The sequence below is a fragment of the Sinocyclocheilus anshuiensis genome, unplaced genomic scaffold (assembly GCF_001515605.1).
Source record: "Sinocyclocheilus anshuiensis isolate Anshui unplaced genomic scaffold, SAMN03320099.WGS_v1.1 scaffold51, whole genome shotgun sequence".
NCBI classification, from domain to species: domain Eukaryota; kingdom Metazoa; phylum Chordata; class Actinopteri; order Cypriniformes; family Cyprinidae; genus Sinocyclocheilus; species Sinocyclocheilus anshuiensis.
In genome coordinates, this window is record NW_015548296.1 from 25814 (window position 1) to 38090 (window position 12277).

At 36.6% G+C, this 12277-nt stretch overlaps 2 protein-coding genes across 2 annotated transcripts in view; both read right to left on the reverse strand.

The window, feature by feature from the left end:
- Window positions 1–2458: 2458 nt before the first annotated feature.
- chia.1 (chitinase, acidic.1) lies at window positions 2459–5821 on the reverse strand. Its single transcript, XM_016443608.1, has 12 exons — window positions 5785–5821; window positions 5545–5608; window positions 5418–5447; window positions 5090–5294; window positions 4864–4920; window positions 4491–4656; window positions 4278–4402; window positions 4069–4192; window positions 3798–3980; window positions 3075–3191; window positions 2865–2991; window positions 2459–2777 (listed from the first exon to the last, which is right to left on the reverse strand). The coding sequence occupies exons 2-12, from the start codon at window positions 5567–5569 to the stop codon at window positions 2569–2571; spliced, it is 1368 nt and encodes a 455-aa protein (XP_016299094.1). The 5' UTR covers window positions 5570–5608; window positions 5785–5821; the 3' UTR covers window positions 2459–2568.
- Window positions 5822–8018: 2197 nt separating this feature from the next.
- Window positions 8019–12277, reverse strand: part of cntn2 (contactin 2) — a 33006-nt gene continuing 28747 nt past the window's right edge. Inside the window, exons 21-23 of the mRNA XM_016443579.1 lie at window positions 10101–10213; window positions 9077–9245; window positions 8019–8967 (exon numbers count right to left, since the gene is read on the reverse strand). Of these exons, the coding sequence (XP_016299065.1) occupies window positions 8864–8967; window positions 9077–9245; window positions 10101–10213 (386 nt within the window). The 3' untranslated portion in view covers window positions 8019–8863. The remainder of the gene's footprint in view (window positions 8968–9076; window positions 9246–10100; window positions 10214–12277) is intronic.

Genomic DNA, 12277 nt, shown 5'->3' on the forward strand with positions numbered 1-12277 from the left:
ATAATGAAAAACACACACACACACACACACACACACACAACATCAACAATGCTACAATGACAAAATCGCTTATATTAAACATAACACTTTTATGAACAAATAAGAACAAATAAGATCAGTGGCGTAGCGTCTGGTTATGCAGGGTATGCAGGTCGCGTTCCAGTATCGACGGAAAAATATCAAAATGAGCAAAAATATGCCACAGTGGAGCGGGTCTCACGCCGAACGGCACGGTGAACGGATGCGCTGTTTCCAATGAATGCAGTAGCTTAGTGTGCGCGTGAGGTGCTGGCGCGATCAAACAGCTGAAACATAAAATAGACTACTCCGTCATTTTTGGTCATACAGTAAAGGCATAATTCGAAAGTGCAAAGTGTTACCAGTTTGAAAATTCAAGAATAATAGCAAAGTTAATAAGAATTATTTCTAAATGCAGCACCGTTCTTATTTCGCTCTGCATAACCTGAACGAAAAAAAAAACATTTTTTTTTTTGCTAAGAACGAACCGAAACGAAAACATTTCGCTTTTAATCTGTGTATTTAACAGCCTGGGAAACCTTCCCAGGGCAGCAGCTCAAAATACGTTCCCGCGGCTATGTCTGTATCTGTGTGTTTGTCCTACTGTGAAGCTATTATTGCTAAGCATAATTATTTCTATTATTAGTTATCCTAACTAATCAAAAATGTTACTTAAGTTGTGATATCTAATAGCTACATTTGGTATCTGAATAAAAGGTTTACATGCATTCTTTTATGGGGTCAATATTATTTAAAGAGGCTTATGTAAGTAATTTATCTTTACAAAGATCATTTTCTTATATAACGTTGATGTGCTATCAGAACCACATAATAAAGTGCTGTGGTGCCTTCAAACTTATCTCTTCAGAATCAGCATAATATCCCCCCACTGTTTTGGAAACCAAAACCAACCAGATGGTTAAATTGCACTTATCAATAAACTTTAACAATGTCATCATCATTCAGGAATGATGCAAACTGTGTACAATCTTATCATGAAATAAAAAATATAAGTAAAGAGAATATAAGAACTAAGCTGTGAAGATGTTGAAAGAGAACATCGGTGTTGTATTGCTCATATCTTATCACTGGTACATCACCATGTGATGATATCAGTGTGAAAAAGAAGAAAGAACATTACAGAAAACAGAAAATATGCTGCAAAACAGTATAAAAGAACTCTTTAACATGAATACTTTAAAAGTTAACGTTAAAATACGTTAAAATATCTTTCAATATTTTAAATTTCACACAAGTGTAGGGTCATTAAGTTTTTGTTTAAAGAAATTAATCCTTTTATTCAGCAAAAACACATTAAACTGATCAAAAGTGACACTAAGGACATTTATAGTGTTATGAAAAAATTAAAACAAATACTGTTCTTTTGAAGATTCTATTCATGAAAGAACCCACTAAGGACCGGAGTAATTGCATCTGAAAATTCAGCTTTTCCGTCACAGGAATAAATTACATTTTAAAATATATTAAAACAGAAAACGGTAATTTTATATAGTTTTACTATATTTTTGATTAAATAAATGCATCCCTGGTGAGCATATAAGAGACTTTCAAAATGGTAGTGTAAGTTTATTGATTAAGTTTATTTTAAAAACCGGTAATATTACATTTAACCATGCATATATAACTAACTATAAATGTGTAGCTTCAATAATAAACTGCATATTCTTTATTAAACTATTTGTTTAATAACTATTTGTGTACACCACATATAAATTTACAATTAAAAAAATCAATCTAATCGTGTGTCAAATCAGGTGTCCCAGATATCTGCCGGTAGTTTATCAGCTCAGCTGTAATATAAGAATAAAAAAATCTAGGTCCCTATGCTTGCGTAACATTATCAGAACAGTCCATCTTTATGACGTGGCAGGCTCTTTGTGATTTTATAACTGTACTCTTCATGTTACTCTGGCAAGCAGAATTATGCCAGAGGGCACAACGGGACCTTATATACTTGAGAAGGATACTCAGTTTACTGTACATTATATTTCTTGGTGTTGATGGTAGAGACTATACTAAGTGAGAATACTGTATGTAGATGGGTGGTGTACATAATATGACATGTTTAACGATTGCACTTCTCTTCTTCATATCTGTCAAGTTTATAAGAATCCTTTACTATGTGTGAAATTTACCGTTTCATAAAGCTAGTCATACATAAGGTGTGTCACTATCTTTATTTCATTTGATCAGTTAAAGGAAGAGGTACTAAGTCAGAGTGCTATAAATATTTTTATTAAAAATTACATGAAAAGAGAGGACACTGTATTGCTGCATAACAACAAGAGAAAACTAGACTGTACTGAACTGATTTTTGATTAACAAAATGTGCGGAAAACTATTACCAACACTTTACCAAGACACAACTACATGTTGTTATGCAATATCAATAATACAAATGTCTGTGAATTCTTTATTATTTTTTTTAAATGATGAGATATTTGGATATTTGGAAGCAGAGGTAATAAATCACAACAATACGAGCCTGGACAGCTGTATTGAACAGGAGGAGTGGATTTGAACTTGCACTCAAGGCCAATCACAACATTTGCAAGCATCAACATAGACCAGACCAGGCTGGCATTTATGCAGGTATGTGTTTCCACGGAAGCACTGGAAGTAAGTAGTTGTATCAGCAGGGTTGGGGTACAGCCCATCTGGTTTGCCAAGACAGAAAGAGGTGATGGGGTCAGCGGTCGTGGTGGGACGTGGCGTAGTGGTGGGCTTGGGTGGGAAACCTGTGGATAGAGATTCAGCATCACAATACATATAATAGAAGACAGAAGGCATTTTATGGTCTTTTTCTGCATTATAATCGTGTTTACCTAGTGCGTTTCGCAAATGGTTGACGAGAGGATAAGATCCACTGTAACAAAAACGGCCAGCAAAATCATCGAAATCTAAGGTCCACACTGATGCTCCTCCCAAGTTTAAGGAGTTAAGCCACTGCACCTGTTAAAGCAAATATTAGGAAAGGTTTGTCGGAAGCTCGTCAAACATCTTGTTGCGTTCTGGAAACCAGCAGTTGATTTTACCTTAGCAGTAAAACTTTCACGGTTGTCAAATCCGACCCAAGCCCTTCCTTGAACTGCATAGGGCACCATCTGCTCATCGATCCATTCAACACTGACGCTTGATTCCATGGGGCAAATCTGAGAACCAAAAACAATCATCAAATTTCACCACCCAAAGTTGTGTTTTGTGTGGTAAATAACTGGCTTTTGAGAACATACAATTTTTAAGACACATTTGGAATCCAAACACTCATCATATTGTTACATTTGTTATTCCAATGAAGGTAGTTCCAAAAAACAAACTGCAATCTCTGACCAACAAACTGTAATGGTATTCCTGAATGAATCGGTTGAGCGAATGATTCAGTGACTCACTTGTTTTGTGCCAGAACGAATCAGTGTTTTAAAAAGAATTGTTTGAATGAATGATTCGATGATTCACTCATAAAGATGGTTATTTGTCGTCACCTAGTGGCGTAGTAATTAAAAAGGCACTAACTGTTGTACTGTATAATAAACATTGAACCTTCATAGTAGTGATTTACTTAATGCAGTTTGAATAGATGTTTTGAAATGTACTATTATGTGTAGTAAATTATAATTTGTACATAAACATCAAATACTATATATCAAATATTACACAATACCTTAATATACAAATTCCGTGCTTTGATGTCTAATGTATGACCTAGTTTTTAGAGCAAAACCAGTTGAGAACATATGTAAAAAATAGTGTGTTAAAACCTCATAATAGGACCAGAAGCCTGCTTCGCGTGTGTAGGGGCCGGCATCAGCAGGGCCACTGGCTGGGGCCCCGAGACCTGTTTGTGAAGTGGAGAGCAAGAATGTGCGTCCGTATGTGGGGAAGCCAAGAAGCAGCCTGTCAGCGTGGGCTCCATTGCTCAACCAGAAATCCACAGATGAGTTCTGGAGAAGAGAGCCAAGAATGTGCAAAAAGATCTTACAAATGACCCTTCGAATTAATGCATTTTGAATTTAAGGGTTTGCATCTTACGATATTGTGGTGAATGATGTTTCCAGTGTCCAAGGAGCTGCGGAAAAGGGGGCTGTTGTGCCCTGTCTCGGGGTCCCAGTGTCCATGGTAGTCAAAAGACAAAATAGTCAAGAAATCTGACTGACTATAATGACAGAAAGAAGGAGAAAGTGAAAAACTTTCATTGGCACACATGTTACTGCAGCTTGATTAAAATACAGCAAACTTACAATGAAATTTCAGCAACCTCATATGCATTCTCAATAGTGGACTTGATGCCGGAAACTTTGCAGGACATAATCAGAGGAGTTTTCTTTGTGTCTATGGCCTCCTGTTCAACAGCTTTTCTCAGTTCCTAAGAGATAATTTTCATATAATTGAAACATAATCAGACCCAAAGTCATGTTTTAATGGAAATAAACATGCTTGATTTTAACCCTCACCTTCACGAATGTAGTAAACCTTTGCTTGTCATCTGATGGGCTTCCATTGTGACCTGGGTACTGCCAGTCAATATCTATACCATCAAATTCATGGAGACGCAGGAACAGCATTGCAGAACGGATGAAAGTCTTGCGGTTCTCTGGAGTCGACACCATGTTGATGTATCTGCAAAATTGCAAAGAAAGACATACAGTACACAAGTTAGATGATTCAGTAAATCCTGTTTAATGCGTTTGCAGTGAGGGATTTTAACATGAGAGTTTATTTGAAAAAGTATTGGTATTAAAAATTATTTTGTGTATGTTTTTCATTTATAGTGTAAAGTCATATGTCATATATTTATGACTTTTACAGATACTGCGTTTCACTTACGGACTGACACCATTGACCGTTCCTCCAACAGACAGCAAGGTCTTCAGTAGAGGATTTCTATAAAATAAATAAATAAATAAAATAAATGAAGTAATAAGGAAAATTCCAATTTTTCAATCAATGTAAAAAAAGTGCATTACCAAAAAGGTCTGACTTAAATTGTGTAACTAATCATGGTTTATCACACTGTGGTGATTGTATTGCTATAGATACGGCTTTTACTTACACTTTTTTCAGGCCATTCAGTGACTTGTAGAGCACATCGTCATTCCATTCAATAGTAGTGATTTGATTATCATAGCCGATGGTTGCCAGAGCATAAACCACATGTGTGCAGAGGAACGGATCAATGTCTTCTGGCAGGAACTTTCCATAGCCGGGTCTGTACTGGGACCAGTTGGTCATGTAGCACACCAGCTTTGTAGAAGCCACTACATCAGAAATTCACATATATATATTTTTAATATTTATTATGAATGTTGGTGCATTTATTATATAGACTATATATTTGACATATATATTTAGGGAAATGCAAAGTTATTGAAGGTACTTACCCATCTGCACTGTAAGCAAGATGCCCAGTGCTACAGAAAAGACAACATGGTTATGCATAAATATTAAAATATAATTTATAGTAGATAAATATATTTAAAAATTAAATTAAATATATGTGAAAAATACCTGCTAAAAGTGTTAATTTAGTCATTTTGGTCTTGGTCCAAACCAGTATTCTTCAGAAACAGAGCTGGAAAACAATACAAATAATGCATTAGCAATTTCACCAGCACGTCTTTGCAAGTTTTGCCATAGCCAAATCCTTTCTATAATAGAAATGGTTGAAATATGAAAATTAATGTGTGCATAGAAACATTAGTAACAAAGAAATGAATGGAACAGAAGCTGAGAAGCTGCTCTCTTTACCTGCCAGCTGCACTCAGAATGGTCAGTTTGGTGAAAACCTGTTCATGATCATGTATACTTATACATTATTAATAGGTCCAAAGTACAGGTGATAAGTGCTAACTTCACAAGAATTGGGCAATAAAATTATTAAGGAGTCATATAACCAGCAAGTTATGGAAAAGTGGTATTATCTTTTAGATTGTTATGACATATGATCTAATAGTCATAATTAGCATCATAAGGGTAATCCCTCAATTGTAATAGGTCAAATATTCACGTGAACAGTTTTGTTTCTTCTATTAAAACATAATTTTTTCTAATATTAGGCATGTACGCATGATAGTGTATGCACAGACCTGTGTCAATCTGTGCATGTCAATATAAATACATGGAAGTTTTTATTAACATCTCATGGCATTGCGCCACCTTATATATTCCATATGCATAAATACATGGTGCATCTTAGCCAGTCGTGCACATCTGTATGAATGTGTGCATTATGCCAATCACCAAAAAAAACTGAACATAGTTTCTTCAAATACAGTCAAGATGTTTTTTTATTGAAGAATATTTACAAGTGCTGCATTATTCACATTCAGTCCACAGTGGACAGGCTCAACCTTTACAACAACTGGGGTTCATGGTAGTTCGAAGAGACAACTTGACATCACAACCTGAGTGACCTTCAGAGTGAAACTACTAGCGTGCCATTCGACTCCTGCAAGCGTAAATACAGCCACTTTGGAGAGTTGTTAGCGACTATGAATGTTGAGTTGTGACTGACGAAGCCCTGATTGAACACAAGAGGGCAAGCCACACAACGTGAAACACAGCAGAATGATTTCCGAATTAAATGATACGAGAAAAGAAAGCTGTGAAATTGTACACAGTACACTCATAATGCACTTATTATCACTTGAAATAGAAGTACAAACCAAGGACAAGAGCACACTATAGTTTTGGTTTTGTAGTCCTAACATGACTTGAGTGCTTCTACATTTGAAAAGTGTAACATTTACTCGACTGCTACCAGGGTGTGGGACTAGAGCTACTGATGGTGCTGTTATGTGTTTTTGGCTAAAACCGTTTTAAATGTCACTGAGTGATCATGATTTGTAATTTACAGTTAATGGACAAAATCTGAAATTGCTTGATATAAATGATCAATAAGGTGTTAGAGAAGATGTAAAAAACAAAATGAAGGAGCTCAAACAATCAAGCACCCCTCGCACGAAGAAATTACTACATTTACAGTAAGAACTTGATGAAAACTGTGTTAAACAGAAAATTAAATACCATTAAACAGAAACGTTAAATAGAAATAAATTAATAATTCTAAAGAAATCCTCCCACTGAACAGGCACTAATGAAAATCAATGCAGGGAGAAGGAAAGAAATATATACAACATTCAAACAGTTTCATTGTACCTTTTTGATCTGAAAGTACAAGCTTCAGACTGAAATTTGACGCATTGTGCACATCAAATGATTTCATTACAGTTTCAGTTTGTACGTCAGTAGTTGATGTCATAGTTTTGAAAGACATATCTAAAAAGCACAGCCGAGGATCTCTGAAATCTTTAGTTTTGTCCTCATTAATAAATAAAAAGGAAAACATAAATAACAGTTCTTAAAAAAAATCTATATAGGTTTTTAAACAACAAATGGCAGGTTTAGGTTGAGCTGGATTTTGGACTGGACAAGTGTCCTGGGACCTGTTAGGGGCCTCCAAACAGGCAGAGTGACCCAAGAGCCCCAGAATCGTCACTAAGACCATCACAATCACTGTTGCCAAGTATGCGGTTTTCCCGCGGAATTGGGCTACTTTAACAGTGTTGCCACAGATTGTTTTTCATGTCAGCAGGTTAAAGCGACCCCAATAACGTGATATTTAGCCCCTGCAATGTGAATCTTACCAGGGAAACCTCCCCAAAAAATGTGTATTTTACCTCCCGGAATGCAATTTTTAACAGGGGACCCCCCTCAAAGCGCTATTGAGCTAGTTTTGAGTAGCAATTGGGTGGGTTTTGTTGTGAAAATCTGGCAATCCTGCTCACAATCTAATGTTAGCCTACCAAAACACATGTCTCCTAATTCTTAATACTTTAACACTTAAAGTATGGTAACGTGTCCACCATTATGGAGAGCCTCCAAAGATTGAGCCATACAAGACCAGTTCTTGTAATAAAACAATAACTTATAATAAATTATATTATAGGAGAATAATATAATAATATTATAGGATAATAATTAACTTGTTTGTCCATGAATGTTATCTTCAGCATTGTTCAATGTTCAGTGTCTCGCTCTTGCAGTGTGCCATGAAAGAAATTAACAACCCATGGACGTCAATTTTATGTAATCCTCAAGGAAAAAGACAAAGCAATAACAATGAGATAACAGAGTGATAACTTTGGCAAGCCAAGCCCACTTTAACAACCACACGAGAATCGGGTTCTGTTGTACCATTGCTTTTGTGAGACCTTTCATCTTTAAAAACTAGAACACTGAGGGAGGCAGAATGCTACAATCATTCAAAACATACAAAACCCTGTTAATAAAAATCCTGATCCACTCTTGCTTCTAATTACATTGACACACAAAAAAATAAAGATCAAATAAAAAAGGTAAACATTCATTTGGATCATTTTGCAGTCCACATGCTGCCATGAAGTAGCAACAAAGTTTTAAAAAAAGTGTTTGTTTCATCCATTATGGAAATGTCACCAATACATCCATGTGTATTTACACCTGTGACGAAATCAACAAGTCAGAGCTGTTGTTGAATTTTAGAAACTACAACCAAATGCTGACATGATCACCGCTCAATTTTGAGTTTCCGAGCGTCTAAGGCAAGCGTCTAAAATGATAACAATCAAAAAAGTCTCCCACAACGACTCTGTCCAGTCATCCTTGTAAAAAAGCCTTTTTATACAAAAGAACCTTCCACTCCTCACACTTCTAAAACTTTACACCTCACGCATCCATTCCAACGTCCCTCATCAAAACCCCCCCAACCCACAGTCCTGCCCCTGCTGAGGAAAACCTGCTCAATTCTCTTTGATATTAATAAGAAATGACTCATCACTGGCTAACATCACAGTCCAGACGAACCAGTGAGAACGAGTGCAGTGAACAACAGAACAGATGTGCAGAGGGACCCAGAAGTGCCAGAACTGTTCTGGACCATCATTCCAGTGCCTGTGGATCAAACACACAGACTTTCAGAGACATCATTTAGAACTTAAACACTAGTTCTTAAGTTAGTTTACTAAAACCAGTACTCCTAGCTACTTTTAGTATCACATACCTGAATCTTGAGACACTATTTCCTCATGGGCTGCTCCGTCTCCTCCATCTCCCCACGAGCGGATTTCCAGAACCACATAACCATTGTCCTTGGGTAACGGCAGAGTGATGGAGTGCTTGCTTTTCTCCAGTATCTTCAAGGATGACTGCCCTTCATGCTTGTAAAGGACCTACACAAATAATAGAGAATCAGTTTATGTTAAAAATTATGTTTTGTGAATTCTCAAGATGTGTAGCATTTCAAGTCAATTGTATTTGTATAGCACCTTTCACAATACAAAGTTTCAAAGCAGATTTACAGAAAATCATGATGTTGATGTTTATAAAATCTTAAAGGGGTCATATGATGCGATTTCAATTTTTCCTTTCTCTTTGGAGTGTTACAAGCTCTTGGTGCATAAAGAAGATCTGTAAAGTTGCAAAGACTAAAGTCTCAAATCCAAAGAGATATTCTTTATAAAAGTTAAGAGTCAGCCACACCTACCTAAAACGGCACGTTCTAACACGCCCCCACATATCTACCTCACTATGTGGGAAAATTAATAACGTTCTTTTTAGCAGCATCATATGACCCCTTTAATATCTTCATGGCATATATTCGCATTAAGCAGTTTTTGCACTGTACGAAAATATACTTAAAATTTTTTGACAATACAAGCAATCAAGCAGTTAAGATTTGTTATATAATACACACCATCTTGTCAAAAATGACCTTAATCCTATAGCAGATCAGATATGAGATTTACACAACTGGTTAAAATGTTTTTTCACTGCTAACGAGCTCAATAGGGTTGTTGGTCTGCTTTTCCATAAGGGACAACAAATGTTCTCTTCTCACGTGACATTAGGCTGCTCATTTATTAAATTCTTACCTCAGAGCTATGAAATGATACGACAGGAGCCTTTGACTGAAATGACTGAATCTGAGCAAATATTCTGATGACATACAGATGGAGACAGATAACCCAACACAAACACACATCTTAAAAGATAGCCATAGTGTTGGGTGGCAGTGTGTCACTCACTTTGTAACCCAGAACGGCAGACTCGTTGTCCATGGATTTAACATGATCCCACCTCACAGTAACCCAAGAACCAACAATCTTCCATGAGACGTTACCTGGAGGACGGTTGGGGGCTAGAATTGAAGATACAATCAAAAGTAAGTCCACAAAGCTTTCACACCATTCTCAGTGACAAACACAGGAATTGCAAATGTCAAGTTTTGAAGCATATGAAGGACTGTTCGGGGCATTTGAACTGTTATGGAAGTTACAGATTGTTCTAGTGATCTTTAGTGGCAAAATCAAATGTATTACATTTCTATGATTGTAACAGTAATCTACATAAGTAGGTTAACCTATTTCTACAGATCAAGTGACAGTTTATTTTCTCCATGAAGGAGAATGAAAATAAATATAGGTGGTTTTACGTCAACAGCAAAGCTGCTTGATTTTTTTTTTTGACAGTCTTTACCCAAAGCAACTTACAGAAAGAAAGGTTCTGTAAGGAAAACTCAAAATATCACGACAACGTGATGTGATGCAACGATATCTTTTATTTCTCTCAACTCTTCCACCCTTAGGCTACCAGCTTACGCAAGTTGGACATGAATCAGCCTTTGTTGTTTCTTAGAACAGCATTCTTATCAACCAAACACTGCCCTCTGATTTAAAGAGTACCCAGCCGACATTTCAACATTTTTGAATAGGTGTATCAAGGTTGAATCACTGTTGAATTTGTTTTAATTTTGCAAATTGAATCAATGTAGATATTCATTGTAGGGCATCCATTTATGTTTTTTTTTTTTTTTTTAACCTTTTTACATTAAACATTTTCAACATGAATTCAACTGAAATTCTTTCAATCACCTTTTAACATTAAAGGAGACCTACTATGCCCCTTTTTACAATATATGTAATATAAGTCTCAGTTGTCCCCAGAATGTGTCTGTAAAGTTTCAGCTCAAAATACCCCACAGACCATTTATAATTATCATTTTGAAAATGCCCATTTTGAGTGGAAGCAGAAACACGCTGTTTTCGTGCGTGTTTCACGCTGAAATCATGTGTTTTAAACCATATTAGTTCAAAATGTGTGTCAGAAACACACACAAGTTTATGTTAAAAACTCAGCAGTGTAATATACAGTAAATAAATCAATAAATTTGCTGCTCTCGCTGGGACTCTAAATAGTGTTCTGTGCTCATCAGTGCAGCCAAAGACAGAACAGTTAACATGCTTTGCTCGAACTTTCGCCATGGTGTTAGAATTGGTACACCATTGTTGCTTGTGAAAACACAATGGTGGCGCCATGGTGGAAACTTGCAAATTAAGAGGTGGTAATATTATAATAAGATCCCCTTTCTACATCACAGGGGAGCGAAATCTGAGCAGCTCGTTTTTTCACAAGCTTGCAGAGAAAATGCTGATTTATACTTCTGCGTCGGACCTACGCCGTAGCCTTTACGCTGTAGGCTATGTGTCAGTTTTCATTTATACTTCTGCTAGTGATGTGTCGTTCGCGAACGAGCCGGCTCTAAGAGCCGATTCTTTGTAGCGAACGAGAAGAGCTGACTCCCGTCAGAGAGAGCCGAATCTTCAGCCAGAGCCTTCTATTTTAGGCCAATTTAGCAATTGTGAATGGTTTGTGTGTTGGTAAGCAATTTTTTATTTAGTGTTTTCATAAAAGCCTTATTTTTATGCATTTTTTCGTTACAAAAAAAAAATACACTAGACTAGGATCATACCATTATGTGAAAGAAGGAAGTGGGACACACGCTCCGAAGATAGCGAGTGTAGTGATAAGGTAGGAAGACACTGCATTGTTGCAACATCGGTCCCCTCAGAGAGAGTCTTATCAAAAACAAGACAAATAATCACAGAGTGGAGAAATCGCATCAGCACATCCAAGCGGCAACCTCCCGCTCTCTCTCGTGAAGCCAGCACGGAAGTGACTTAAACTGTAATTCGTCACCTGGCCGCTACAGGCTGGCTGCAAAAGGGAGTCAATCCCATAGACTCCCCATGTTAAATTGCCCAACTTTACAGATGTTTACAGCCTGGTTCAAACAATTATTTTGGTCTATATAGCTAATTTTGCCCTTCATGACAACTGTGAGGTGGGTGAATTTTTTTTATAACTCATCCGTTTAAATTATATTAAGCCTTAAAGTTCTGCATAATTAAGGGCGTGGCCACTT